Genomic DNA, 27885 nt, shown 5'->3' with positions numbered 1-27885 from the left:
CAGAGTTTCCTTAAAAATCATCAGCACAAGGCCTGTGAAATTTAGGAATAAGTCTACCACTATTTGGTAAAAATCCACACTTTTGGACTAGTAAATATTTAAGCAGGTTCATTATTAAAACAAAATGAACCAGAATGAGGCTGCTTAATTACATTAAAATCCTGTCAGACTCTATTACTGATACAAACTCAGCTGACAGGGGCTGTTCAAGCAAGGGGATTTCAGTCCTCCATCCGTTACCAGCCATTCTTGTCACCACCAGCAGCAAAACTTTAGTCATAGCTTCTAAAGCCTCTGGAATTGAGAACTTTTGACACTTAAGGAACATTCCAGTTTCAGGCAATTCCTGTGGTTGCAGAGCACAGCTGCCACGTGCCCCTGCGGTCAACTGAACTCAGTGGCTGCAAACAGCATAGCCAGGCAACAGAGTTTTCATGCTGAAAACTCCTTCAGCTGAGCTTACAGACAGTTTAGAGGGAATGACTAACTCTCCTCCTCACTTAAGAGGGAGGAGTTTATCTTTACCTCCTGGACATGAAGATGCAATTTTTGTCTTCACCTGAGGTCCTACAAAGAAAGTTTGGCTAAATCTGTGTTGGCATCTGTTTCCTTCTCCCTCCTAGTGACAATGAGCTTAAAGCATCTGGAAACAACAGGCCCCCCATCCTGTGCAGTTAGAATGTGTTTTTAGTACCTTGGTGTATAGTGTGGTAACGTAAAAGCTGTTTAAGATTTTTTGATAGAATGTGATGATTCCTTTCAAACCTTTTTAATGATCCTTTATCTCCATACATAGGGTAAGTGGCACTAAACCTCTGAAGAACTTTTATGTGGCTCTGAGCAGAGCAGGCTGTGGTACCACGGGCGATACAGCCATCAGCTGCAGTATATGTGGAGCTGTAACATGGGTGGAGGATGCTGGGAATTGGCAAGTGCTTCAACTTAATAAAGTGAACTTAAAACTTAACTTTTGTCCTGGCTTCTGTTAACAGATGTGCTGTGAAGCTGCTCAGTAGAGGAACAGGGGATTGGAGTAGATAATTGCTGAGGTCCCTTCTGACCTAAGCCATTCTGTGAAACCAAAGTAAAGTTCTGGGCATGAAGTTGTCCTCTAAGGTATCAAGTGTTAAAGAACCTGAGGCAAAAATCTTGAATTTGTATAAAATAGAGCTGGTGGCTTTGAAGTTTTCTCTCTGTTGGTTGTAGGAGCTGAGGCAGGAGTTGTTCGCTGGTTTCCCCTGTGGCTTGTGTTATCTTCTAGAGGGAGGCAGCAGCCTGTATGAGCTATAGGATAAAAGAATGGCCTTGTGTGACAGTGATGAAAAAACATGGGAGAGGTGGAAGGCTTGGGATGTGCTTCATGGAAGTGTTCTGTGCCATAGAGATTTTACCTACACAGCAGAATTTGTTCTCCCTTGCTTGGTAGATCAGCAAGAACTAAATTTCTAACTACCCTGCCTAACACTTGCCAAGATAATCACTACTGAAATATTTCTGAGGTCACCATTTTAGAGCACTATGTCATCTCTTGGGGCATCTGATTGCAGCATCTCTGGAAAATAGTTAGATTATCAAGAAAATCCAACAGTAGCACTGTGAAAGGTCACTCTCTATTGAGATGAACAGCCCACCAGGACAACCTTGAGGGTTGGCGTTGGCCAGGTGTTTTAGAAGGGAATGCTCTCTTCTGGCAGCCAGCTGATCCATGAACACACTGAGCAGAAGCCACATCAGAGTAAAACTGTCAGACCCCTTCTGTGCCCTCTCACTTTGATGGCTGCTGCTTAGTAGAGACTTTAAGCCAATGCTATAGCTCTGCAGTTGTGATTTAATTTTGATCACATTTTCTGGCACTTGGGCAGCTGCACAGCACAAAACCCTCTCTGAACTGTAAACTGACATCCGCTTCTGTTTGCTTGCACACCAAGCAGTGGCACTAACAAAGAGAATTGGATGAGTGTGGTGTTGCTTTTCCTTGACAAACTGTTTTGTTACTGCAGAGTAGGGAGGAGATTTCCTATAAACTCAATTTATGGACTTCAGGAGGTATTTAACTGTTCCTTCTCCCTGTGGAATAGTAGACCTTGATACAACTTTACCTTTCTTTTGTGATACATGCTAAAGTCACACAGCTGTAGAGGATCGTGGCTTACAAACACTATGATCAGAAGTTAACTCTCTTGCTGAGATACATGTAAAGGTTACTCATCTAATAACTTTAAATGTCAACAAGAAAGAGGATTCAGCCGTGCTGTGTGACAGCAAAACCATTCCTTCATGAATGCAAACTGAAACAACTTCAAGATGGTTTCATTCCTGGTTTTAGGGATCTTGTTACCAACTCCACAGTATTTCTCCAAGTACTTTTAATTTCTATTTATGCAAATCCCCTCCAGGTTTTGAAGTTAACCTTCATCTCACAGAACTCCTTGTTTCATGTCTGTACAATGTTACACTACTTTTGTGTAGGAAAAACAAGCCACACACTTGCAAGAGGTATTTTACTGGCTGAGAAAGGTGAAGCCAGTAGACAGCCTTGTGAAGCCCTACCCATGAGAAGAGGTTAATTCAGGTGAACTTGCACTACCACATGAGATCAAACTGCAGCTACCACCAGTTTATTTACATCTACATTTAGGGAAAATGAAGTTAATTATTCTCAGTTTGAGACCAAGTTTTCCATCTGCATACATTTTTCCTACACATTAGAACATGTTTGTAATCCAAAGTACTGACCCCTCCAGGGTCGGAACCATAAGAGCAAGCCAAGCTTCAATAAAAGCAAGCCATCTAGATAGAAATCCTCCTCTCTGCTGCATTCTGCTCTCTTAATAGCAAAACCCACTGTCAGTAAAGAATCTCCTGAAGAAGTGACACTGATAGTGGAGGTAATGAACTGTACAGGTAGAAATCTACAAGCACCCTCAGGGTGTAACTACAGCACATGGTCTGGAAGGAACTGAAGGTTGTTACCTGAACACTGTCACATGTCCCAGTGCCCTCAACTTCAATGAAAACAAACTTCCAGCAGTAATTAATGATTCTATTTATTTTTTCCATTAATACAGTGTTTCCCCACCAATGAATCAAACCACTCACGGGACATTTACTGAAGAGTTGTCAAATAGGGTGGTGTTTGATCTGTGGCTCCTTTTAGGAGGCAATCTGCTGTAGCATTATTCACACATCACTGGTGCTTACAGAATAAAGAACCTTTTCTCCCCACCTAAGCACCCATAGTGCACATAATCCAAGGCACATAACATTGTATTGGTTAACCCAGGACTCAGAAACGGGCTGAATTATATTCAGTAAGAATTACTACTTCAAGAGAAGATTTATTCATGCTAAGGGCAAATTGAGCTCCTGGCAGGTCACTTGTTCTCCTGAAGGTTAGAGTTTTGACTTTCTCTGAAAGAAGCTGACAATAGCATTTATACACTCATCAGACAGCCACCTCTCCCGCAGGACTTCACACTCCTTGCTGTTGATCTCATGGAGCTTCTCCTTCTCCAGACTTCGTAGCAGTTGCTTTGACACTGCCAGGGACTGGAGGAGAAAGAGCAGAGAACATTGAGAAGTTATGTTCTCTGTACCTAAATTCTGATACATTATCAGAAAATAGCACAAACACACACTGCAACTCAAAGCAAGTCATATTAACATCAGATTCTTTAGATTACAGTCATTTATTTTTCCCCCTGGAAGTAATTATTGCATGTAGTTACTAATGCTACTACTCAGGTGGAGGAGGTTCCTGGGGAAGCAGAGCAGCAGTCCACTCAGCACAGCTAATCAGAGGAGGTGGGCGTAAGAAAAACCTGCTTAGCTGGCTGCAGTGCCACATGCAACATTCACCACTCACAGCTGGCACAAGTGTCTCCTCCTGCCCAGCAAAATGTAACAACACTGTGACTTGAGTAGCTTTGCAAAACCTACACTATAGAGAGGGATGACTGAATGCAACTAAATGCAACTATTTCTTGCTTTATCTGGTCCAAGGCTGCTTGTTGTTCAGGTCCCCAGTGGAAACTGTTCCTCTTTCGAGTCACATCATACAGAGGTTTCACAATCTGACTGTATCCAGGAATGTGTAGTCTCCAACACCCCCAGCACAATTAATGCAGTAGAGCCAGCAGTAAGGGCTCAAATTATTGCCTTCAAGATCTCTGCTTGAAGGAAAACACATTGAGCCATCTTACTCCACAGTATCCCAGAAAGCCAGCATAGTGGGGGTTGGAAGGAACCTCTGGAGATCACCTAGACCAAACCTCCTTAACAAAGGTCACCCACAGCAGGTTGCCCAGGATCACAATGATCAGGCAGGTTTGGAATCTCTCCAGAGGAGACTCCACAACCTCTCTAAGGAAGCCTGCTCCAGGGCTCCAGCACCCTCACAAAGAACTTTTTCCTCCTGTTCACATAGAACAGCCTGGGTTCCAGTTTCTGCCCATTACCCCTTGCCCTGTCACTGTGCACCACTGAAAAGAGTCTGGCCCCATCCTCTTATCCCCTACCCTTTAGCTATTGATCAGCATTGATAAGATCCCCTCTCAGTCTGCTCTTCTCCAAGCTAAACAGCTCCTGGTCTTTCTAGCCTTTCCTTCTCAGAGAGATGCTCCAGTGCTCAGGACTAAAGATGAAGTGAAACCAAATAGCAGGACAAGTTTGATAGGAGGATTAGGAATGCTTTCAAAGCAGAAAAAGATTTCAGATACTGACATTTTTGGGGAGGGTTGCATAAGCTTCTAGTCTTGCCCAAACTTCCTTCTGAAAGGTCCTGTGAGGGAAGACTTCAGTCACAAGTCCCTGGGCACAGGCTTCTGCTGCAGTGAGCTTCTTACTGAAAAGCAGCATTTCATTTGCCTGTATAAAAGAGAAGTAGAAGGTGCAATTCAACAACACAAACTTGAGTGACCTTCCTTTCTGGCTCAAAAGATGTGAGCAGGAGGTCTTTCTGTAGACTCACTGCAAGTACACATTTTTCTTAAGAGTTGGAGGGTACCCACAAAGGTCAGACAGTCCCACATGCAGTGCAGATATTCTTACCTTGGCTACACCCATGATTTTTGGGAACAGGTATGAGGAACACCCTTCTGGGCTCTGTCCAAGATGACTAAATGGGGTATGAAATGTAGCCTGGGGAAAGAGCAGCGCAAAACAAAGCAAACTTCACAACACAGCCTTGGCTGATCCTGTGAACAACTTTTCCTAAGTCTCACAGTGACAAATAATCCAGCAGGAGACTGAGGAAAAAGCTGACAACGATGAAGCAGGAAAAGTACCACCCACCACAGACTTCTGCAAGGAAAAGCTTGCCCAAAATTAATTAAGGCCTTGGGTTAAGTTCTGTATCTGTTTAATGACCTTATACAAATGAACAGCAGCAAATTCAGCCATATAATGGATTCTCTTCTACATCTTAATAGAGCTTTTGGTTATTTATTTGGCAAGCTACCTTAAAAGGAATCTCAAGTTGAATAAATCAAAGCTTCTCCAAATTTACCTTGGAACACAGGTTAGATAAAATGCCAGTAACTGCACCTCTACCCCATAATCACCTTTTCCTTCCTTTGCTACACATGAAAGGGGCCAGCAACTTTACAACCATAACAGGGAAATTCCACCCATTAGCCACAAAGCAACCCTTTGCTGATAATTAATATAGGTGTTCCTTGCTGTGACACGAAAAACCTTTACCCTTGTGTGCTCTACTCTGTCAGATTACCCCCAACTAAATAATCTCTGCTGCAGCAAGAGGCTTAACGAGTGCCTTGGGACCATCTCTGCGCTGTGCTTACCATGTCAGAAGCATAGACCACGTCACACAGGCCAAGGACTGTTACACTGATCCCAATAGCTGGTCCATTTATCACAGCAATTAGTGGTTTAGGAAAATCAATAAAGTGATCCACAAACTCTCTAGAAAAAAAGGAAAACCAGAAAGGAATAGACACATGCTTCTTCATCAACTATAAACAACTTTCAAACCACATAATTAGACATTGCAGAAGAAAATCCAGGAGTTCCATGTAGGGGGGGTTTGGACCCTTTCCCAAATGGATTCTGACACAGAAGATAAGAAGTATTTGAAATACCTACATCTCCTTACCAGCTAAGGGATCACAGAATCATAGAATTGTTAGTTGGAAGGGACCTCAAGGATCACCTAGTCAGCTCCTGCCATCAAGTTAGGGAAGTGCTGACCTTTTCAGCTATTCAGCACAGCTCACCAACGAGGACAGTCTTTGGCCCTGTCTGTCCACCTGCAGGTCCATCCACCCCAAATCCCTTTGGAGATACCCATTCTTTTCATATTCTGTTCTGCAGTGAAGCCCCAAAAAGCACCACAATTGTGATGCTGCCACAGCTTGGAAATCCCTAGTGTTGCTCTGCAGGGATTTGAGAAACAGCATTTTGTTTCATTTCACAGCTATTTCTCCAGCTGAGAAGTGCCAAACCCATTCTCAAAATCCAGTATTTTTCCAGTGTGAGTGGTGCTTGCAAGAACCTCTGGCATCTCTGCACTGGCTGTAGTGACACACTGTGCTTGTGCAGCAGTACTAATACAGCAAGGTGGTCTTCTCATGAGCAAGAAAAACCATGAAGTGCTTCACAGAACATTGGGGTTGAGAGACCTTAAAAGGTGATCCAGTCCAACCCCCCTGCCAGAGCAGGAGCATCTAGAGCAAGTCACACAGGAACAAGTCCAGGAAGGTTTTGAACATCTCCAGAGAACTCCACAACCACTCTGGGCAGCCTGTTCCAGTGTTTTGTCACCCTAATGGTGAAAATGTTTTTTCCTTATGCTCACATGGAACCTTCTATGCTCCAGTTTGCACCCACTACCCCTTGTCCTATCACTGGATATCATTGAGAAGAGCCTGGCTCTGTCCTCCTGACACTCACCCTTCACGTATTTATGAACATGAACGAGGTCACCCCTTCGTCTCCTCCCCTCCAAGCCAAAGAGCCCCAGCTCCCTCAGCCTCTCCTCATAAGGAAGATGTTCCGCTCCCTTAATCACCTTTGTACCTCTGCAGGGGACTCTTTCAAGCAGTTCCCTGACCTTCTTGAATTGAGAGGCCCAGAACTGGACACAATATTCCAGATGTGGCCTCACCTGGGCAGAGTAGAGGGGGAGGAAAACCTCTCTCGACCCCTTCTAATACACCCCAGGATACAATTTGCCCTCTTGGCCACAAGGGCACATTGTGAGACTACACATCCTGAATAGCCTACGCAGCACTGCAGGCTGCGACGCTTGCCAGGTAACTCCTGAACAACACCTCAGCAACAAATGCAGTTCATCTTTAAATATAACTCAGAAACACTGTTTGCTTTGCTGTAGATTTTAGATTTTCCATCACTTCCAAGTGCTTGAGGGAGCAATCTAATTTCCAAGCATCTCTCAGATGTCATCATCACATACAGAAGATGATAAAAAGCTGCTTAAATAGGGACAAAACAGGTTGTTTGTCCCTAGAAAGCATTTCCAACACTGTGTCAGATGATCTTGGCCTCAGAAAAGAAATTACTTGACCAGGTAGGTTCAGACTGCAAGATGGAACCAAGATCCTTACACCGAGCCTCTTTTGAAAGCATCCTGACATTAAAGGCATTTGGGAATATCTTGCTAGTGCAGGCACTGTTTGGTATCAAAAAACCTCACAGATTTTTTGTTGTGGACTACAAACTCTACAGTCAAGATCACGCTTCCATTTGCGGAAATATTCCAGGTCAGATTGGCCAGGGTTCGGAGCAAGCTGATCTAGATGAACACACCCTTGTTGACTGCAACAGTGTTGGATTAGATGACCTCTAAAGGTTCCTTCCAACCCAAACCATTCTATGATTCTGTTTTTTCATTAAATCTGCATGTACTTTGGGAACAAAAAACTAGAATCTTTAGCATCACTGTACTTGGAAACACTTATAATATTCACAGAATCCCATCCTGGTGAGTGTTGGAAGGGATCTCTAGAGATCATCTAGTCCAGCCTCCCTAGCTAAAGCAGGGTTGCCCAGGATGAAAATGCCCAGACATGCTTGGAAACCCCCCAGAGAAGGAGACTCCACAACCTCTCCAGGCAGCCTGCTCCAGGGCTCTGGCACTCTCACAGCAAAGAATTTTTTCCTCACGTGTTACAGTTTGTGCCCACTGCCCCTTGTCCTGTCACTGTGCACCTCTGAAGAGAGTCTGGCCCCATCCTGCTAGCCTCCACCCTATAGATATTGATAAACATTGAGAAGATGCCCTGTCAGTCTGCTATTCTGCAGGCTAGAGCACCCCAGGTCTCTCAGCCTTTCCTCCTCAGAGATGCTCCAGTCCCTTTAGCATCTTTGTAGCCTCCATTATTTCCTATCTTGTTTGAACCAGGGAGCCCAATTAATCTTATTTTCTCATCATCTCATTATCACTGCATCTCCCATATCTTTGTTTATGCACATGGTCAGCTGTTAGACCCTCTCATCTAAGAGGAGATACCATCACACAACTGGGTTCCTGCTGTTGTGCTTTCTATCAATTCCTGCAAGTTTTTATTTTAACTGTTACAGTAACTTATGCAGATGTGAAAACAATTTGTTCTACTTGAGTAACACTGCTGCATCTTTGGCCATCTTCTCCATATCACCAGGCTGGATATTAGCAAAATTATTCAGATCATTTCCACTACTATAGTAGTCTCCATTTCCTGCAGAGAACAGAGAAGAATAAGTGTACCAGTGGCTTCTGAGTCAGAGCTGAGAAGCTTCCATTTATTACATCTACAAAAGAATTTCAGTGTCTAACATTAATAATCAGAGGGATTGTCTCAAAACACACATGCTACCATAAAGGACATCTATGGCTTAAGACCAAGTTTTGACTGACAATTTGCTGACAGTGAATGAATGAAAAACTGAAGACTATTACATTGGACAGACTGGGGCAAGGGGGGAAGAAGTTATTTGTTTTGCTGTAACAGTGTCAGATAGAAAAATATTTCTTTTCTTTCCCTGCAGACTTGCTCAGGGTTTTTTAGTTAGTTCACAATCATTCACTTCACAACATTTTCTTAAAGAGGAAAATGAAAACACAGTTTGTGCATCTCCTTTCCTTGATGTCAACAGCAAGCTTGAAGAATTTGAAACAACATCTTGCAAGGATGTTGCCAGAAACTTTGGAAAAATCTTTGGTATACATGAGAGGAAAGAAATTCCTCACTGGCAGTTCTATCTTATATGAGCATACTGCACGTCAGCACTGTCCTTTGGCTTTGTATAAAATAAATCTAAGAGAGGCAGGTGAAGTGTGGTACCAGTAATAACTGCTATGGTGGAATCATTTTTCCCAGCTTCTTCAAGTGCTTTCATAATTTCTCTGTACATCTGCAAAAGAGGAAACAAAAAATGAGCCATTAAAAATGTGCAAATGTGACGCTGCAAAAGGTCAGGAAACAGAGATTCACACTGACAACAAGGAACTTGAAGACAGATGAACTATAGTCCTTTCAAGTATGAAGTAAGTGTGCACCTACAGAAAGTTGTGTGTTACATGTAAGGTATTTCTGGCCATGAAGACACAGGTTTGCAGTACTGAAGACTTCCAGTGCAAGTCTAAATAAGTCCATAGAATAAGCCAGGCTGGAAGAGACCTTCAAAATCATCGCGTCCAACCCCTCAACCAATCCAACACCACCTAAACAACTAACCCATGGCACCAAGCACCCCATCAAGTCTCCTGAAAACCTCCAATGATGGTGACTCCACCACCTCCTCCGGCAGCCCATTCCAATGGGCAATCACTCTCTCTGTGCAGAACTTTTTCCTAACATCCAGTTCCTTTGGAAAACAGACATTAGCTGGAAACAGCTTATTTTAAAAGCTGAGTAGTAGCTTAAGCAGGCAAAATAGAGAACCAGCAGCAGCAGGGTGAAGTCCCTGCTCTGGAATCTTTGCAGTTGTGGAATGGGGTGATCCACATTCCCAACAGCATGGATTTCCTCTTGAGGATAGCTACGGAAAGGTAGCGTAGGCACATACACAGCAGGGTTGAGGCAACACAGGCTGCATACACTCTTTGTTACACAGAAGGCCACAGTCAAACCTTGTCTCCACAAACCAGGCTAGTCAGTCTTCCTCCAGTCTGCTATTTGAGTTCAGTGTGAACCATAATCCTGTAATAAATTTGAAGAAAACCCAAAGGACACAGAAAAGCCTAAATCCATAAAACTTCATCCAAATGAATAGTTTCATCTTGTACTCGATCTTTAGTCCCTAGGTTGGTATTTGAGTCAATCTCTCAAAATTCAGACCACCACGATTCAGTCCTTAGTAATGATTCTTTAGAACCTTAGAGTAGCTTACCCAGGAAAGAACAGCAATAAATTAACAGTCCCAAGTTAATGTTACCTTATGGTCAATGGCATTTTTCTTATCAGGTCGGTTAAACATTATCTTTGTGATATTGTTTTTGGTGGTAACTAGTAATGTTTCATAGCCATCATGTCTGCCCTCTTCTGGAGAAGCCTCTTTCTTCTGGTCAGCAGATTCTGCAGAGACCAGACTTGAGACAAGTTCAGCATATTTCCGTCTAGCATCATCCTGCAATGAAAAAAAAAGCCAAAACAAAAAAGGAGTTACAAACCTACCTGTGCTTCAGGAACAAAGGAAAGAAAAACCTCTCAATTAGAAGGCATTCTAATTAAGGTGAGAAGAACATACTGCAGTTAAACACTGCTGATCACGCTTAAAGTCACCTGGAAAGCAGTACCAATAGTTCCACAAAATGAACACGTATAGATGCTGGGATCATTACATCTGTTTTGTGGGACAAGTGCCCACATCCATGCACAAGTTTACCACAAGGATCTTTGTCGTACTCCCAGCATTTACATACTTCCATGTAACCCTTGTTTCAGCTTTCCAGCTGGATCTGTCTCCAACAAAAGATTTTATTTTAGAACAAGCATTGCTGAGATTAAGAGGCCTGAAAGGGGTCTGCAGCATTTTAAAATTGCTTCAAGATACTAATTTTTATTCAACACAAACATGGCATGCAAAAGCCTAATCAATCCTGCTTCCCTACTTCCACAGCAAGCAGTGATGAAAGAGAATTGCAAGTTCTTGGTTGTTACAACCCATTTTCTTGACAGGTTTGAGCAATTCTCTCATCCATAATCTGTTGCACATGGAACTGGCATGTTCCCCCTCCACTGTAACTTCCAGAGCAGATTCTTTTACTGAAGTGTTTCTTGGCTGCTCCCAAAAGCTGCAGAGTAAGCTCAAAAACCCCAAAACAAACCCCAAAAACATCCCCTCAAAAACCCCAAAACAGCACAAGACCAGGTTACGTTCATGACATCATGCAAGAGCATTTCCTTTAACACAAATGGCACACAGTGCCCTCTCTGTATGAAGCAGTATCTTTGCCTGACCTCAGAAACTGCTCCTGAGGAGAAACATAACACAGCAGTGTCACACCTAGTTTGTGACACACATTTCTGTCATTTAATAGTAACTGCAGGATCTGTGGTACTGAAATACCATGTCAGATTTATCATGGACTGCATGGAAAAAAGAATGCTTATGGAACCTTGCATCTATATCCTTCCTACTTTTTTCACTTGAAGTAAGGATTTCTCTCAAGTCTGACCTTTCTGTAAAGGTGATGAAAGATGCTGAGATATGCTGAGAAAGAACAAAGAGAGGCTCTCAGCACTCCCCTTTCTTCTAGTGTTTTAGTCAGTGGCACAAGAGACTGACTTTTAAATGATAGTTACTGATAGCTGGATTACATAAATTCGCACTGTTGCAAGAGCTGAGAAATTCCATCCATCTTTCTTAGAAGGAACAGCAGAAGAGAATACAGTGTGAAAGCCACTATTATTACTGAAAGTCAGCACATGTAAAGTATCTTACAGTGGGACAGGATGGTAGCAGGCATGGAGAACTAGATTATATGTGGTCAAAAAGCCTTCAAGCACTGAAGAAGTGAAATTGCTAGAATACAGTGCAAAACATCTTGGAGTCTGAAGCAGGGTCCTTTAACTATCATCTCATCTATTTAGAAATCAGCCACTCACAGGCCAGGCACTTCGAGGTAGAGTAATCTACAACATATTTAAGTGAAATAACAGGTATTGTCACCTGAGACAAACTGCCAAGAGAATTCCATGCATCCCACTTGGCTTTCTTGACAAAGTCCAGCATACCTGGTTTTGGAGCATTGCAGGGACCTTCAGTAGCCTGAAGAGAGAGCAGAACAAAACTTTGATTAAAGTTAAGATACAATGGTAAAGAAAATGACAAGTTTTAGCTGACGAGGATACAGAATTCAGCTGAAACAGAAGGAATACAAAGTGGTTGAGCAATATTCAAACACTTCACATACCACAAAGTTTTCAGTGTCTGCCATTTCCTCATCTGATGCTAGGCTTTCAGAAGCACCTAGCCAACATGAGACAAGTTTCCAAAATGCCTGTTAAGTTGTCCTAGCTCAAACACTGTGGAAGTTTCATTCTTACAAAGAAAGTTACAGGCTTCTAGGGTGTGTGAACCAAGAAACCACTGCATATGGTCTATTAAGCTGGGTCTTACTTCAAAGCTTCACTTCAAGCATGGAAGAACCATTCCTTGAATGTAAAAAACAAACACACCACAACAAAACCAAACCCACAAAAAGCAAGAATGTGGCATACTCTGCCATGAGCCATTTTCCAGAGCTGCATCACTACACGCTATAGTGCATGGATGGCACCACACAACTGATGTAAACTGGCTCTGTTTCTTTGAGTAAAGGTTTCTATTCAAGGCATCATTTGTAAGACGGAACAGGTTTGGCTGTAGGGTTTAAGGGGCTGGAATTTCAAGAACAGAATTAGAGAGCTTGAAATGAAGAGCTTAAGACATGATACATTTGAGCAACCTCTATTTTGAACAAATATTTTTACAACTCCACCCCCTCGGCTGCCCTTTGTGACACAAACCAAGTCAAACATACCTGTTTAAACAAAGCATAGAGCTTCAACTTAGCTTCATTCCCAGGATCATTTTTCAAAAGCTTCAGTTGTTCTTGAGCCTTTTGGAAGTCTTTTTGGCTGACTTGCATGGTGGCTGCAGTCAGGTGCAGGTGAGCTGAAGGTAAGCAAACAGCTTCTGCTTGCCTGTTGGTAAGTGGAAAAAAAAAAATCCCATTGCTTGTGTTTTGTGTAGGGCTGGAGGACAAACAAACATGCTGCTTTTTAAAACAGGAAGTAAATGTGAACCATTAAGTATTCGTTCCTGCGCCCATTAAAAACAACAACAGAAAGCAAGATACTAAAAATGACAAGAAAGTTGCTTTAGAAGTTTGCTGTAGCTGAAACAATTAACTTTCATAGAATGTGACATTTTCTCTCTCTAGGCTGTAGAGGGCTAGATTTTACACTACCAGATGACAAAATGGGGTGAAATAATGTTTCCTGCTTCTGGAATAAATTGGAGCACTACAGGCTCTGTCCATGACAAACAAATAAGAACCACAGAACATTCTTAATAGCTTAAACTTGAGTGTCTGTATGCAACATTAACAGCTTTGTATGTCTGATTTAAAACAAGTATGCAGCCTGTCAGCTTTCCATGATCTTCTGAAGTGTGTGTGCTTCTATCTAGAAACATATCAGACAGGTGTGGATTATTCACTTCCCAGTTTAACTAATGTTCTAACTGATAGATTCAGAAGAGTGGGTCAGAGTTGAACGAGTTTATCCCTTAACCAACTACAAGGCTATTCAGCCAACTTGTGAACTTCACCTCCAGCAGCAATAAAAGCCCTTTGACTGGAAAATGTGTACCTAATTGGATACAAATACAAGCATTTTAATACTGAGTCTTTGATTAGTCTTATCCTGGAGTCACAAAATGTGTTTGGGCATAGGATCTGAAAGCAAGCAATGTGTTTTTAAAGTTGCATTTAGGGGATGAAGAAAATGCGAGTACAGGAAGACAACCAGTGGTTTCCCTCTCCAGTTTTGCTACCTATCTCTGGAACTACTTGAATGCTGCTGTCCCCAAAATGATCTGTGCATCTGGTACAATTTTTGTCAGTCTAGGAAGTGACTATACTGAAGTGGATTCAATGCTTAAAAAGGAAGATCTATAACATGATGATGGGCAGCTGAGGAAAGGGGAACAGCACACCAGCCAGTCTGAAGGTATTTGCACACATTCAGGGTTAAGGACTACTGGCACTTAGCAAGACAAAAATTCTCTTCCTTACTAAGCATGCAAAATGACAAGTTAGAAAAGTCAGAGAAAAGAGTTTGATGAATTAAAAAATTCTGTCTGGGAAAAAGAGAATGACCTATAAGTAAGTCCTGACTCAGAGCTACTTTCACTTGGTGTTTGGTTATATCCAGTTTTACTTCTCAGGTACAAAAAAATAGTTGGGTAAAATATGGTATCTATCCACTTCAAATACTCCATCTTTCATTATTCTGTTCCTCCTCACCTACTGCTTTATAATAGGAGATTGTGAAACTTAGCTGGTTATTGAAGTCTGAAGTTTCTAAGAAAAGGCCTCTTTTCTGTAGTTTTCCCATGCTGCTTATAGTTGAGTTCTTTGCAGGATAACTATGGTTCACTCTTGTCTTCCAATCACAGAGGACACTTACTATATGTGATAACTACTTTTCAATTTGCTAAGGCTATGCTGACTGCTACCATTTCTCTATTAAAATAATGAAAGATGAAAATGCAAAGGAAAAATTAAACTACTTGACAAGTTATTCATCTTGAGCAAGATGTCCTTCTTCAGAGAGACACATAAAGAGAAAAAGCAGGGCTCCTTGACCCCAAGTAGATCACTGAGTGAGGAAGAAAGGACTCAGCACCTCTCAGCACACATTTTAGCAGCCTTGCTGAAACCACACAAAGCATGCAGAGAACCTGGAACCTGACCTACAAACTACTTATGTTGAACCTGCACTTTGTTCCAATCCAAGCAGAAACAGAAGCCTAGGAAAGTAACTCAAAAAAACCCCAAAACACACCTCTGTATTCCCCCTGCTCATATACTCACTACAACAAAGCTAAATGATTTCCCTCTCAAAGGAAGGAAACCTTTATTCCTCTGCACCTTGCAGGCAGTTAGTTGCCGCTGCCCTACTGCTACAAATTACCTGTGTTGTACTGGTACCCCATGGAAGAGTGGTGGAGGCCTGCAAACCTCCCTGAACTGGGTAGGGAAACCAGCTCCCACCAGAAAGAGAGATACAAGAGGAGTCACAACGTGGCAGAGCAGCCAAAGTCCACAACAAATGCCTGTGTGCTTCTGCAAGATCACTCACTTGGCACTTCTGAAAAAAAGAAAGAAAATAAATCCTGGGCATCACTGCCTGACCTTGAAACATCAATGGTGACTATCATTTCATTTTTGGTCCCTTGCTTTGGACTGTTCCCATTCAGTCACTCTGGATATCTCGCAAGCATACCTTATCTGTTCTACCACTTTCTCATGATAAACATTCAAACATAAAAGGCTCTTAATTGAGATTTCTAGTTAATTACACTTAAAATAGCTCTCATTACAGTGTAGTTGTGTCACTTGTACGAGGACTTTTAGGGTTAAAAATGCCAACGTTTTGTACAATGCTGGCTGCTCATTCTCTAACTTTTAAAGCAACTTAGTTTCCTCACAAAGACTAAACAAAAGTCAACAGATTTCTTTAGATAGGACATATCAGGCATGCTCAGCAAAAGGAAGGTATGGATATACCTGAACTCCATCTTCCATCTACTTAATAAAGGTTTTCCTTTAAACATTAGTAGATCCTGGGGAAATAAAGCACAGACAAAAGCAGTTAAAAATCCTATTAAGATTAAAAGCAGCGGGTGGTGCTAGAAACATGGGTTTAAAACTCCCAATAGGACTGAAAAAATGCTTAATTTCACAGTACTGTAACTGACTCCAGAAAGACAAGGAAGAAAAAACAGATTATAAAGCATTACCAGACAGAAAAAAGCAGTACATCTGTCACTCAGCTGACTCCTGGAGCACATGCTTAATAGAGGATGTATCTTTTGTACACTACATGTACTACTTCAGATAATCTGGATGGCATCTCCTCTTCACCATCTCGAAAGTGCTGCCATCTTTTCCACTGTTTTCTATATACTCTTTATGGAGGACAGCCAGCAGCACAGTAACTACCCCTTTTAGACAGACCTCGTATTACAGCACCATGAAGTAGCAATATTTCTGCTCATGTTCCTTCCACTTTAGAAGAAAGTTAAACAAAATACTGTTTTGCTGCTGCTACTGTTGCAAGGGATTTATTTTTTTTTTAATTTGTGTTTTGGTTTTCTTTTTCTGTTATCATACAATGCAATCAGTTCCCACAAACCTCAAGATGCCAAGTGTGTGGTTATAACCTGAAATAAGCTTCTGATTTTGTGTCCTCTTTGGAGTCCCTGCAAAGAGCACACATTGCCCGGCACAGCCCATCACAGTTTCTGAGGCATCAGCCAGAGCCTCAACTTGTCTACAAGATTCAAGAGTCCCAAAGCTCTAAGAGCTTCACTAGGTCTGTTCTGGAAACAACCACCACTCTCAGAGACTGATCCAAAGTACAGCAGAGTAGCAACCAAATGAGACCTTCCTCACTCCCTGTCCACAGATCCACAGGAGAGGATCTATGAGGCCTTCCTTGTGGAGTGACCAAGATGGTTCTTGCCTGTTGGAGCCTGGCCATGGAATATTCATGCTCCAAACAGTTTCAGGCTTCAGTCTCTCTTAGAGCAGCACTTCCATTTTGATTCTCCCTCAAAATTATCCTGAATTATATCCCTGGAGAAGAAAGGGATCTGGAGAAAGAATAGCAGTCTTTGCATCAATGGACGCAGAGCGGTGCTGGTGGGAAAGGTTGACACTGTTAGTAACTGTAGCAACTGTTAGGCAATGAGGCATGTGAGTGGAATAGCAATCAGTATTCAAAACGTAACCCTGAGAAAGTCAGTGGATTCTCTGGAGCAGGAAAAAAACCAAACAAAAACTAACACAACCCACAAAAAAGCCCCACAAACCCAACCAACCTAACAAACAACAACAAAATCCCCAAACCAACACAAGCAATCCAAGACAGGAACTTCTCTTGCTTTTTCTCCCGAGACTTCATATCACCACCTCTAAAAAGTTGTGAGTACTTGACACATGAACATCTTTTCCTCTGCAACTTGTAAGCCTCAAAAAAAAAGCCTGCAACTGCTTCCACAACTATCCCCATGTGGAAAACTTCCACTTCCCCTCATTTGCATGCACCTCTTTCAAGACCCTCTGCCGTTACTCAAAATTAATCCAGAACACAGGCAGATGAATTTCAGTTTTCATTCAGCACATGGAGAAGCAGAGACTAAAAATTTGCCTGTTCCAGTTGCTATAGCTGCTAAATTTTCCAGTTATCTAGCAACTACAAAAAAGGTAAGAGTTAAATAACTGAGCTGCTCCTTCAAATTAAAACCCAAAACCTCACACTTTTCACAGCAGCAACCTTTATACCTCACCAAGTCATCTAACTCACCGTAACTACTGCATGCAAATAGTCTGCACTTTCCCCACCTAAGCTGACCAGCTCACTGTTCAGCCCTGCATTGCTCTCCCTGCTAACATGCATCATGTCAGCAGGTTACCAGTCAGTTAACAGAAAAGAGTAGCTAGAGTCATTTTGGTTCTTGCTGCACAAAGTAGTAACACAGACTTCTGTTTGGTAAAGCAGCACTCACCGAGCTCCTGCCAGAACAAACATCACCTCTTAGGCCAAAACCCAGCAGCCTAAGAAAGTTATTCTCTAGAAATCAGTACATTTGGTTCACTTGGAGAAACAGATTTTTATTAACCATGGTGATAACATGGAGGTGTTGAGGACTCAGAACTCCAGTTTTGCTAAAAGCTGTAAGAAAGTAACTGTCTCTTCCTGCTCTACCATCACAGTCCCTGGCAGTATCCTGCTGGACAGCAGTAACTAAAAATCTGTTCCTACCAGGTAGTAGGATATAAGTGCTCTGGTACACTCAGAACACAAGCTTTCAGTGTTCTGATATTCCCAGTATACCTAGCTAGCAAAAAAGATCAGCACATACATTCTGTAACCAATTCACTTAATGTTGCTTTAATAACAGAAAGGAAGTCAGATTAGCTCTTCCTTTACATCATGGCATTTCAATAGTTGCTCTAAACACAAGTTTGGTGTACAAATCCTTATCAGCTTTTACTATTTTACACTCCCACGCTGTTTTGACATATAAAAACTAGCAGATAATGATGTCTCTGCCAGCAAACTGAAGTACTGAATTACTGTTGTTTAAAGTTGCTCAGCTGTGCTCAATAGCTTTGGTTTTCAATATTACAGACTAGCTGAGAATCAAAGATCTAGATGAGCATTCACTGATCCCTGAAATGTTCTGCTCTTTGAGCTGTATATACAGCTCATATTCTCTCCTCACAGCTGTTCTGAGAGAAATTGGGATCATCTCCTGAAATGCCTGCAAGAGCTCTCTTTCCAACAGACTTAACTGGACATCGTGCATTCATCCCCAGCATGACAGAACTTCCTGCACATCCTCAGCCCATGCAAGATGTTTCTCCAAGCATGAAGATTTACTGACAGATATTCTCTGAAACACACTCAAGAGCTACAATGTTAACAGATAGAGATGTGATGCTCATACATGTGATGTTTGTTGAGAAACACACTAAGTTTGTTGCTCTGTAAATATTACAATAAACTTTAATAGGCTCATTAAATATCCCTATCCAAGAAGGCTGACAAAACCCACTAACACTCCTGTTAGTCCAGCTGAGCCTGTGAAAGAAGACAAATTACTTGCCTGAAGCTCACCTTCTCTCCTACATCTATGACACCTAGATAAATCCTATTTTCTTTTGGAGGACCAGAATCAGCAAAGACTCACAAAACCTAATCCTCAAGAAATTATTTTTATTCCCAATTCAAAAAAGAATGCACTCTACTCCACACTGGTGAGGCCACACATGAATTACTGCATCCAGCCCTGAGCTCTCCAGTACAAGAGAATGACAGACATACTGGAAAGAGTCCAGCAAAGGGTCGGGAAGATGATTACAAGAGTGGAGCATCTCGCATATGAGAAAGCTGGGACTGTTCAGCCTGGAAAAGAACAACCCCAAGGGGATCTTACTAATGTATATTAACATCTAAAGGGATGATGGTTCCAGTGGTTCCTCCTGAACACAGGGGAACACCTTCTTACTATGAGCATGACCAAGCACTGGTACAGGCTGTCCAGGGAGACTGTGGAAGTGTCCATCCTTGGAGATACTAAAATGCTGCCTAGACAGACTCCTCAGCAACGAGCTCAAGGTGGCCCTGCTTGAGCAAGGAGGTGAGACTAGGAAGTGCACTAACTTTTAACAGTTCATCTGTAGACTGATGCTGTAGCTTTTCTGGCTCTCAGGTGAAAGCCCTGAGAATCTGTTTCACAGGAGCAATCAGAATTATCTGTTCCAGGACACTCAGAAGAAAAAGGAAGACTATTTGCTATTGAACTGTGAGTGTTTAAATTCTTAGCTGGCAGGCTCACTCCAAGCCAATGCCCATTCAAGGACAAAACCAAGCCTGAGATGAATGACACACCTAGACTTTGCAGTCAGGAAGTCTACTCAAGGATCAATCTGCAGGATTAGGACAGAAAATAATCCCCCAAACTACTGGCTGCCTACATTACAAAAAAGATCTTTCGCAGAGCAAAACCCACTATGAACTCCTTGTCACGACACATGCAATGGTGGATAACTAGCAGAGGTTAAACCCCCTTGCACAGCTTGTCCTCAGAGGGGCTGGGGGCGGCTGAGCTTAGCTTCTGAGTGACGTCCAATTGCATCTTTTACTGTGATAAGCTTTACATTCTCAGGAAGAGAATTAAGACTTAAAAGGGAGTCAAGAGCCAAAGCACTTTATTAATCCAGCAACAAGTACAGCTACCACCACGATCTGTAGGGAGCACTACGCCTCAACACCGCGAGCAGGAGTGAGTGGGAACAGCAAAGAGGAACAGCAAGCAGGGACAGCAAGCAGGGACAGCAAGCAGGCACAGCAAGCAGGGACAGAGCAACAGCAACGGCGCCGGAACGGCACAAGCAGAAACGGCGCCAGCGGCGAGCGGAAAGGGCGGCTCACGAACAACAAGTAGGAACGGCAGCTCCTCAGGAGAAATGACAGCTCGCAGAGATGACGATGGCGGCTCTGGCCCCACACAAGACCCCCATCAACCCTGTGCTCCGCCACACTTTGTTTCTTTTATAACTTCACACTGTTTCTAAAAATAGCCGTGCCCCCCCAATTCGGCAGTGGAAAGCATGCCCGGTACCATGGCTCGGGAGTCTCCAGCGTCCTGAAGTCCCTCGGTAGACTCCAGACCCAGGTGCATGGGCAGGGGACTAAGGATAGGTTTCCTTGTGTTGGTTCCACACATAGCTTCGTTTGTGTGGTAGCTACAGGGACAAAACTTTCGTGGCTTAGACTGTTCTCCCAACAATGCTGAGAAAATTTTATATGTATTTTTCATTCCCCTGCACTCCTTGAAATGGTAACATTTGCTAAAAAGCAAAATTCCCCTCTCCGCCGTTGCTCAGGCAATCCCAGAGCAGGCTGGACTGAAAGGCAGGTCTGATGTCCTCTGGCACAAGGAACAAGATTCACCTCCAAGCTACCCCAGCTAGTAAGTATGTGAAATACCAAGAATTACAGAATGATCTACAAGTAACAACTCCTGTGTGGATTCCTTCTGCAACCTAGTCTTATTTATGGCAGAGCAGTAACGTTACTGGGGTGGGGGAAAGGGCAAAAAAGTTCAAAAACCCTTTCCTTGTAAGGAGTCAGACACCAACAGAAGGTGATTTTATTTTTCTTTTGTGAGGAGGTTATAAGGAATCTATCGTATTTAGACAGGAGGAATTTTGGGGGTTTGGGGTAAGGCATTTTAATTTGGCTTTAAATGTGGTTTTGCACCACCACAGTTGTAACACTAATATGAACTACATGGTGGGATAGCACTGAGAGCAAAGTTGTGCTTAATTCTTTCTAAACCAACACAGTGATCATTTTGTTTAATCTTCAGTTAAAACAGACTTCATTCACTGACTGGATCGCAGGACTTTCTACCTGCAATACCCCAGGTTATCACAAACAAAAAGGCAAAACAATAAAGCATTATACATATTCTCTCTGGACTTCAGCACACATGAAATCTACCTGCTGAATTAACTGCTGTCACACTGTTAACACTTTCTGTAGACATTTAGGTCAACATGAAAGAGTCAGTAGCTTATGACTAAATCATGAAGTTACGAGTTCACTGATAATACCTATGGTCTCCTTGCTGTGGCTTGCTCTCCTGGGTTAACACAGCCTACTCTAACATGCAACCCCCCACCCCAGACACAGATAGGAGGGAAAAGTAACACAAAGAAAACCAAAACTAGGTTGAAACCAGGAGTTTCATGAGATCATACATTATACAGTTTCCTTAGCAGAAGCAAAAGCAGGAGCAGAAGCCAGCAATAAAACATTTCCCCCCACCCAAACACAGAACAGCCAGCCCACTTGAAAAGGCCAAAACCAGAAAACAGAAGCTGCAACCAGAACAGGCAGCCTCTCATGTTAAAATCTGAACTTCAAGCCCCATGATACTTTGCTCCAGCCAGCAGTTTCATTTTGAAGCTGACATGGCAGCAGTGTGGCACTGAGTACCCATCAACAGAATGTTGGCAAATTATCCAGCCATCATGTGTGAATCACTGCCGGAGCTCTCTAAGGCCAACAAATAGCATCACTCATTCAGGGACTGAGCCCCAATGGAAGAAAGCCTTTACAGAACCAATTCCAAAGGGCTTTTGCTTCCTCTTTTCTGCTGGAGAATGTTGTATTGAATTACTTGGTGATGGTTTCTGTTTATTTGTGAAATAAAGGATAATTATCAAGACCTTCAAAATCTTGCCTCACATTTTTTGCTGGAATTTACTGATTACAGTATAAATTTTATTATAATGAACTTCGAGGGATCTTGGGAAATGTGCACTGCAATCATGGGGCTCATCACAATAGAAAGGCTCAAACATTTCCTATAGCAGAACAATGAAGAAGCATCCAATCTGAACTGAATTTCACCATATCCTAGTTGTAGGCAGATTATTTCACACTGATCAACATTTCAATTATCCTTTTGAAACAGAAAAAAGAAAAAAAAATCACTAATATTCTTACTCTGAATGCAAGAAGACAGAAAAAAGAAAAGCCTGACAAAACTGGTTCAATCTTCTGTATGCGCTCACTTTAGCAAAGGTGAAACCAGTGAAACCTCCAGGGTCTGCTTTGGCATTAATATAAACCAAGGTTACTTGCAAACATGATTCACTGGAGTGAATCAAATCTGCATAGAGCCCAGGTAGAAAATCATGTTTTGCATCATGAATTGTGAATTCCTGACGTTCAGGTGTTTTTCTTGTCTTCACATGTGCAATACCGCACAAATTTCACCAGAAATAAACTGACCAATTTCTGCCCTACTGAGGACTGTTGTACAAGAATTAAGCACATCTTGCTTGCTCTCCTCACTAGATTGCACTTGCAGAATGAACACAATTTGCACAGGGGGAGAAGTACAAGAGAAGTAAGGAATAACCATAGGATTAATTTGGTTGGAAAAGATCTTTAAGATCCTTGAGTCCACCCACTAACTTCACCAAAGCTGGTACTAAACCATGTCCCTCAGCACCACACCTAAATGGCTTTTAAACCTCCCTGAGGAGCCTATTCCAATATTTGATAACCCTTTCACTGAAGAAGTTTCTTCTCATGTCCAACCTAAGACTCCCACAGTGCAACCTGAGGCCATTTCCTCTCATCCTTCTATTTGTTACTAGGGAGAAGAGACCAACCTCCCACCTTGCTGCAGCCTCCTTTGAGGCAGCTGAAGAGCAAGAAAGTCTCCCCTCAGCCTCCTGATAAGTAGCATCTTAGAATGGTACTATTCAAAGACAGTATCTGCTACATAAGCCAAAGCTCAAAATTAATTCCTAGCACCATAGTAAGGGTAAAAATCCCAAATATTTGCAAAACATATTTACATTCTCCTCAAGAAACTCAGAACTTCTGATGGGGAGAGAAATCTTAAAATGTAAGGGCAGAAAGAAACTGTAGTTGCTGACATGAAGTGCAGCTACCTGAGAGCCAAGGCTGTTCAAGCCTAGCAAAATTCAAGGGCAAAACCTGTAGTTAAGCACCACCTTATTTGCATTCACATTATCAGACTCTTTTGAACTCATCAGCAAAGCTACCATAGAACCACCTAGTGCTCCCTGACTTCAGCAGACAAAGGTGACAACAATCACTCTGACTTCAATGAGCAGCTGCTTCAAAGCAAATGAACTACAACAGAAAGCTGTGTTCCAAGCCAGTCTCTCTGCAAGACTTCCAGACACCTCAGCTTGATGTTATCTGGCAACTGTCAAACCCATCTCAACAGGTACTGAGCTTGCTGGTCTGGATTTCATTAACTGCTGCCAGTATTTCTGTTCAAAACAGTTTAAGAAGGTGCTCACATGAGGATTGAAGTTTGTTAAGATGCTTTTCTGGACAGCATTCAACCATTTCACCACTATCTTTTAATCTGTATTGGTAAATCAGCATGTGCAAACAAGAAGTAGCAACTCATGCAATCAATGTTAGTATTTGTAGAAAGAAGCCCCTCATTAAGAGATTTAGCATTCATTTTCCATTAACTAGTTCAGCTCAGCATTCAAAAGTTATCCCACAGTTGTTCTTTGCAGATCCAATTGCATTTCTTGTCATGACATAATACAGGGAAGACAAGAGGAGATGTGGCACACTGCTCAGGGGCCAGGATGGAAGTGAACTTGAACCCTGAAGACTGCTTCCCAAGGAGAAGAGCAGATACTGTATCAATGACAGATTTGCTGTAAGCTGGAGTATTCCTGGTGCAAAGACCAGCAATGCCATATAAGCTGTTGGCCTGTCCTTGTAGAAGACAAAATTAACCATTTTCCAAACCACTATTTTCAAAGACCAGCAGTGCTCTTCTGAAAAAGGTTTTTCAGAGCTGCTGAGATCAGCTGCTTCGATAAGCTCCAACCTCCTCTAAAGCTGCCAAGATAACTGTACCAATGAACGCAACAGGAAGTTAGCGTGTGACTATTGTCTCAGTTTGGACCAGGAGAGTGGTCTTGGAGCAAGCTGACAACTCCATTCCTCTGGTTTGTACTGCAGAGCTGTCATGGCACGTACAAGTTACATCTCTTCTAGACCACATAAAACTGGGAGATGTCCTCAAGCCACTGATAGGCATTCGGTGCTGGGATCACAATCACAGAAAACATCCGGTTGGAAGAGACCTCAAAGATCACCCAGTCCAACCTTCAACTCAGCACTGAAGCATCAATACTAAACGAGGTCCCTAAGCACCAGGTCAGCACACTGTTTTAAACACCTCCAGCGACAGTGAGTCTACCACTGCTCTGGGCAGATCATTCCAATATTTAATAACTCTCTCTGTGAAGAAGTGTTTCCTAGCATCCAGCCTGACCCACCCCTGGTACAGCTTGCAGTATTTCCTCTAGTCCTGTCCACTTGTCGCCAAAGAGAAGAGGCTGGCCTCCTCCTCACTCTGTAGAGAGAATACAACTAGTCTGAGGGGAAACTACCAAAACAAGAGTAACATGGATGCAGGTTTCCTAGTGTAATGGTTCAGCTCAAGGGCTAATCTGCCTGCTCCCCCAACACAGAAGTGAGGGGAAAGTAACACACACAACTCAGGGTTGTGATAAAGAGATAAAAGTTTAATATAACCTAAGATGTCATAATCACAATGCATAATTACCTTAGCTAATAATCTAATTGTACAATGCATGATTACCTTATCTTAGCCTATCTGTAGAAGCAGCACAGTGAAATACAGGGCAGGGGGGGACATGACACACAGCATAAAGCAGAAAACCAAAGCCAGAAGCTACCCACTTCCCACCTGTTCCACCACCATACCCACGGAAAAGAGCAAACACCCAAGAGCCAGGAACCCAGAAGCAGCAACTGCAACTGGAAGCCTCCCATGTTGCAATCTGAACTTCAAGCTCCATAACACTTTGCTCCAGTTAGCACTTTCATCTTTTGAAGCAAACATAACTGCAGCAGATTCAAGTCAATCCATAACACCTAGCAGGAAACCTTTTGTTCCCAGGGGTCTGACCTGCTGCAAATACAGCCACAGCCCCACAACACCACCAGTTGCTGTGGGACCTCTGATCTCAAACACCTGAATACAAAGAATGTGGGATGGATATAGCCCCAGTAAGACTCTTCTGAATATTCGTTTGTGTCAGCATTCCCCCTGCTCAGAGACATTCACACTTGGAAAAATTACATACTGTGACAGAGCAGGACATGAAGTGGAGAAGAGAGTGTGGGACTCAAGTTTGGAAGGATTAGGTTGCAACAGCAACCAACCACACACACAAAAATAAACCCCCAAAAAACCCCAAACAAACAAAAAAGAACAACCCACAACACACACCAGCCACAACAAAATAACAGGAATTCTTTCATCCTTACATTTATGCGAGTCTTCCTTTCCCAGTGCTCCAAGGATATCGCTCCTTCTGGAGTTTAGATTGAAAAACACTCCCTAAACTTGTTGGAGCAACAAGGCTGCTAGTCTTTGATACAGTTCTGCTGGTATAGAATTAAAACCCAACTGTCTGGTGTGTCACCACTGGAAAACTGCACAATAGCATTAACCTGTTATTATTGGTTTGGACCTTATTTCACACACAGAATCTTGCCATTTCAAACATCTGACTCCACTAACCTAATGATGTCCAGCAGGACCGTCTTTTATGTGGTTTCCAGTTTAATTCCTTTCCCTTCCTCTCACTCTAACAACTTAACCACATGAAACTAATTTTATTTACCTGTAGAAAGCTTGCCTAGAGTTCTTCTTCTGAAATAAGGGCAGAGGTCATACTGATCACACAACTCACATTCTCTTTGGTTCTCCCTGCATCATAAGATATTCATGTACAAACTTCCAATAATTTCTCACAAAGCTCTGGGAGATAAATATTACTATGGCTACAGTTTATTGGTTAAGATGCACTCATGCCTAAAGGAGATACTTGAGTAGAAGCATTTCACTTATGAAAGAGTGCATCACAAGAGTCAAATTTGCACATTGTTAACAAAAGCATCACAGGTCTTGAATCCATTGGTATGATGATGCCTGCTTCATTACTCTGCTTAGGAACTTGCTTACTGATATACTTAACACACCAAACGTTTACTTTTCTGAGAGTATTTTAAACTATTTTTGATAGGAAGCGGAAATCCTACACATTTGTGTACTCTGCAGTTCTTAGACACACAGAAGTCATTTCACAGTGGAATTTCCAATAATAATGTCAACATCACAATTTTGTCTACTCACAAATCAAGCCATCCTTTCTGCTTTCCATGGCCCAGCTAACACTAAGTGCTCTGCTGCCACAGCACACACTACCATGTGGGATACTATTTACAAACTGCTTAAAAGCAATATGCAATTAAGGCACCCTGCAGGAGATATTACATCACTATTTGGAAACCAAATTCTTAGCAAGAAGGTTTAACTAGTTAGACACACAGTAAAGCTTGCTGTTGCAAGACCAACAAAAAGGAGGGGGTGAAAACAACAAAAAATAAAACACAGAATCACACATTCTGCTCTGTATTTCAATGGAATTTCAGATGTCTTACTCCCAGCCTAACCAACAATTTATTTGGTGGTTAAACACTTGCCTCTGCAGACAGAAACGTGAGGGTCTAGGCCCTGTTGGTGGAAGGTATCAAATGCAGGTTTTCCACTCCCATGCTGCATTCAAATACTTAAAAGGTGGTTGCTACAGCTAGAAGTATCTTAAACTTACCGTAATCATAGAATCATTTTCGTTTAAAGAGCCCTTCAAGATCACCAAGTCCAATCAGTACTGCTGGGTCACCACTAAACACATCCCTCAGCCCCTCATCTACACAGCTTTTAAACACCTTCAGAGATGGTGACTCCACACTGGCACGGGCAGTCTGTTCCTGGGCTTAATAACCCTTTCAGTAAAGGAGTTCCTTCTAATGTCAAACCTCAACCTACTCTGGTGCAATTTGAACCAATTTCCTCTTGTCCTTCCACTTGTTACTAGGAAGACCGACCCTTCACCTCACTACAACCTCCTTTCGGGTAGTTGCAGAGAGTGAGGTCTCCGACGAGCCTTCTCTTCTCCAAGCTTAACCCCAACTTCGTTGCCCTTCACCAGCTTCTCTGCCCTTCTCTGGACCCACTCCAGCACCTCAATGTCCTTCTTGTAGCGAGGGCCCCAAACTCGAACCCAGTATTTGAGGTGCAGCCTCACCAGTGCTGAGACAAGTCATCTCCGTTGTTTGAGGGTGAACACATTTCCTCCTGCGCATTAACCAAGTACATATGTGCAAGGTCCCGGCAAGAAACAGATGAGACTACCTAGGCCTGACGCATCACCACACACACCCCCCAGCACCACGGCGCTTTGCCTGTGCCCGGCCCCCCTCTCACTCCCGAGCCCTGGGATGAGGCCCCGCCGCGCAGCCCCGAAGGAGCAGGGCTGCTGACGGTGGGAGAACGGCCGTTCGTAGGACACTCACCCCGAGAGCCCGGCGAGGAGGCCGTCCTTTCCCAGAGGAGGACAACGCCGGGACCCTCAGCCGCAGGCGATCGGAGCTCACCTTATTTTACAGAGCGGCCGCCAGGACAACCTCCGGACGAAGGTCAGGACCGAGGCCGCCATAATACGAGGGAGTGAGGGCCGGGGGAGGA

The 27885-nt window shown here is 42.8% G+C and overlaps 1 protein-coding gene across 7 annotated transcripts; it reads right to left on the bottom strand.

Annotated features, from left to right (window-relative positions):
- Positions 1 to 156: 156 nt before the first annotated feature.
- On the bottom strand, positions 157 to 27885 carry ECI2 (enoyl-CoA delta isomerase 2). Of its 7 annotated transcripts, none has more exons than XM_054164365.1 (12): positions 27714 to 27883; positions 15740 to 15795; positions 15144 to 15320; positions 12986 to 13148; positions 12133 to 12231; positions 10396 to 10587; positions 9303 to 9372; positions 8594 to 8696; positions 5802 to 5922; positions 5050 to 5139; positions 4723 to 4866; positions 3058 to 3549 (listed from the first exon to the last, which is right to left on the bottom strand). In XM_054164365.1, the coding sequence occupies exons 4-12, from the start codon at positions 13091 to 13093 to the stop codon at positions 3394 to 3396; spliced, it is 1083 nt and encodes a 360-aa protein (XP_054020340.1). In that variant the 5' UTR covers positions 13094 to 13148; positions 15144 to 15320; positions 15740 to 15795; positions 27714 to 27883; the 3' UTR covers positions 3058 to 3393. The 7 variants fall into 7 exon arrangements, with proteins under 7 accessions (XP_054020335.1, XP_054020336.1, XP_054020337.1 ...); XM_054164366.1 differs by having other exon boundaries at positions 27795 to 27879; XM_054164360.1 differs by lacking the exons at positions 15144 to 15320; positions 15740 to 15795 and adding an exon at positions 157 to 169 and having other exon boundaries at positions 3372 to 3549; positions 27795 to 27885.

The sequence above is a fragment of the Dryobates pubescens genome, chromosome 9 (genome assembly GCF_014839835.1).
Source record: "Dryobates pubescens isolate bDryPub1 chromosome 9, bDryPub1.pri, whole genome shotgun sequence".
NCBI lineage: Eukaryota > Metazoa > Chordata > Aves > Piciformes > Picidae > Dryobates > Dryobates pubescens.
This window is presented reverse-complemented; position numbering and strand designations above follow the sequence as displayed.

Coding starts and splice junctions, on each gene's coding strand:
- ECI2 (XM_054164360.1), bottom strand. CDS start 27,856: ATGGCGGCCTCGGTCCTGACCTTCGTCCGGAGGTTGTCCTGGCGGCCG. Junction 13,149..27,794: donor CGGCCGCTCTGTAAAATAAG/GTGAGCTCCGAT, acceptor ACTTACCAACAG/GCAAGCAGAAGCTGTTTGCT. Junction 8,697..9,302: donor CACCATAGCAGTTATTACTG/GTACCACACTTC, acceptor TGTTCTCTGCAG/GAAATGGAGACTACTATAGT.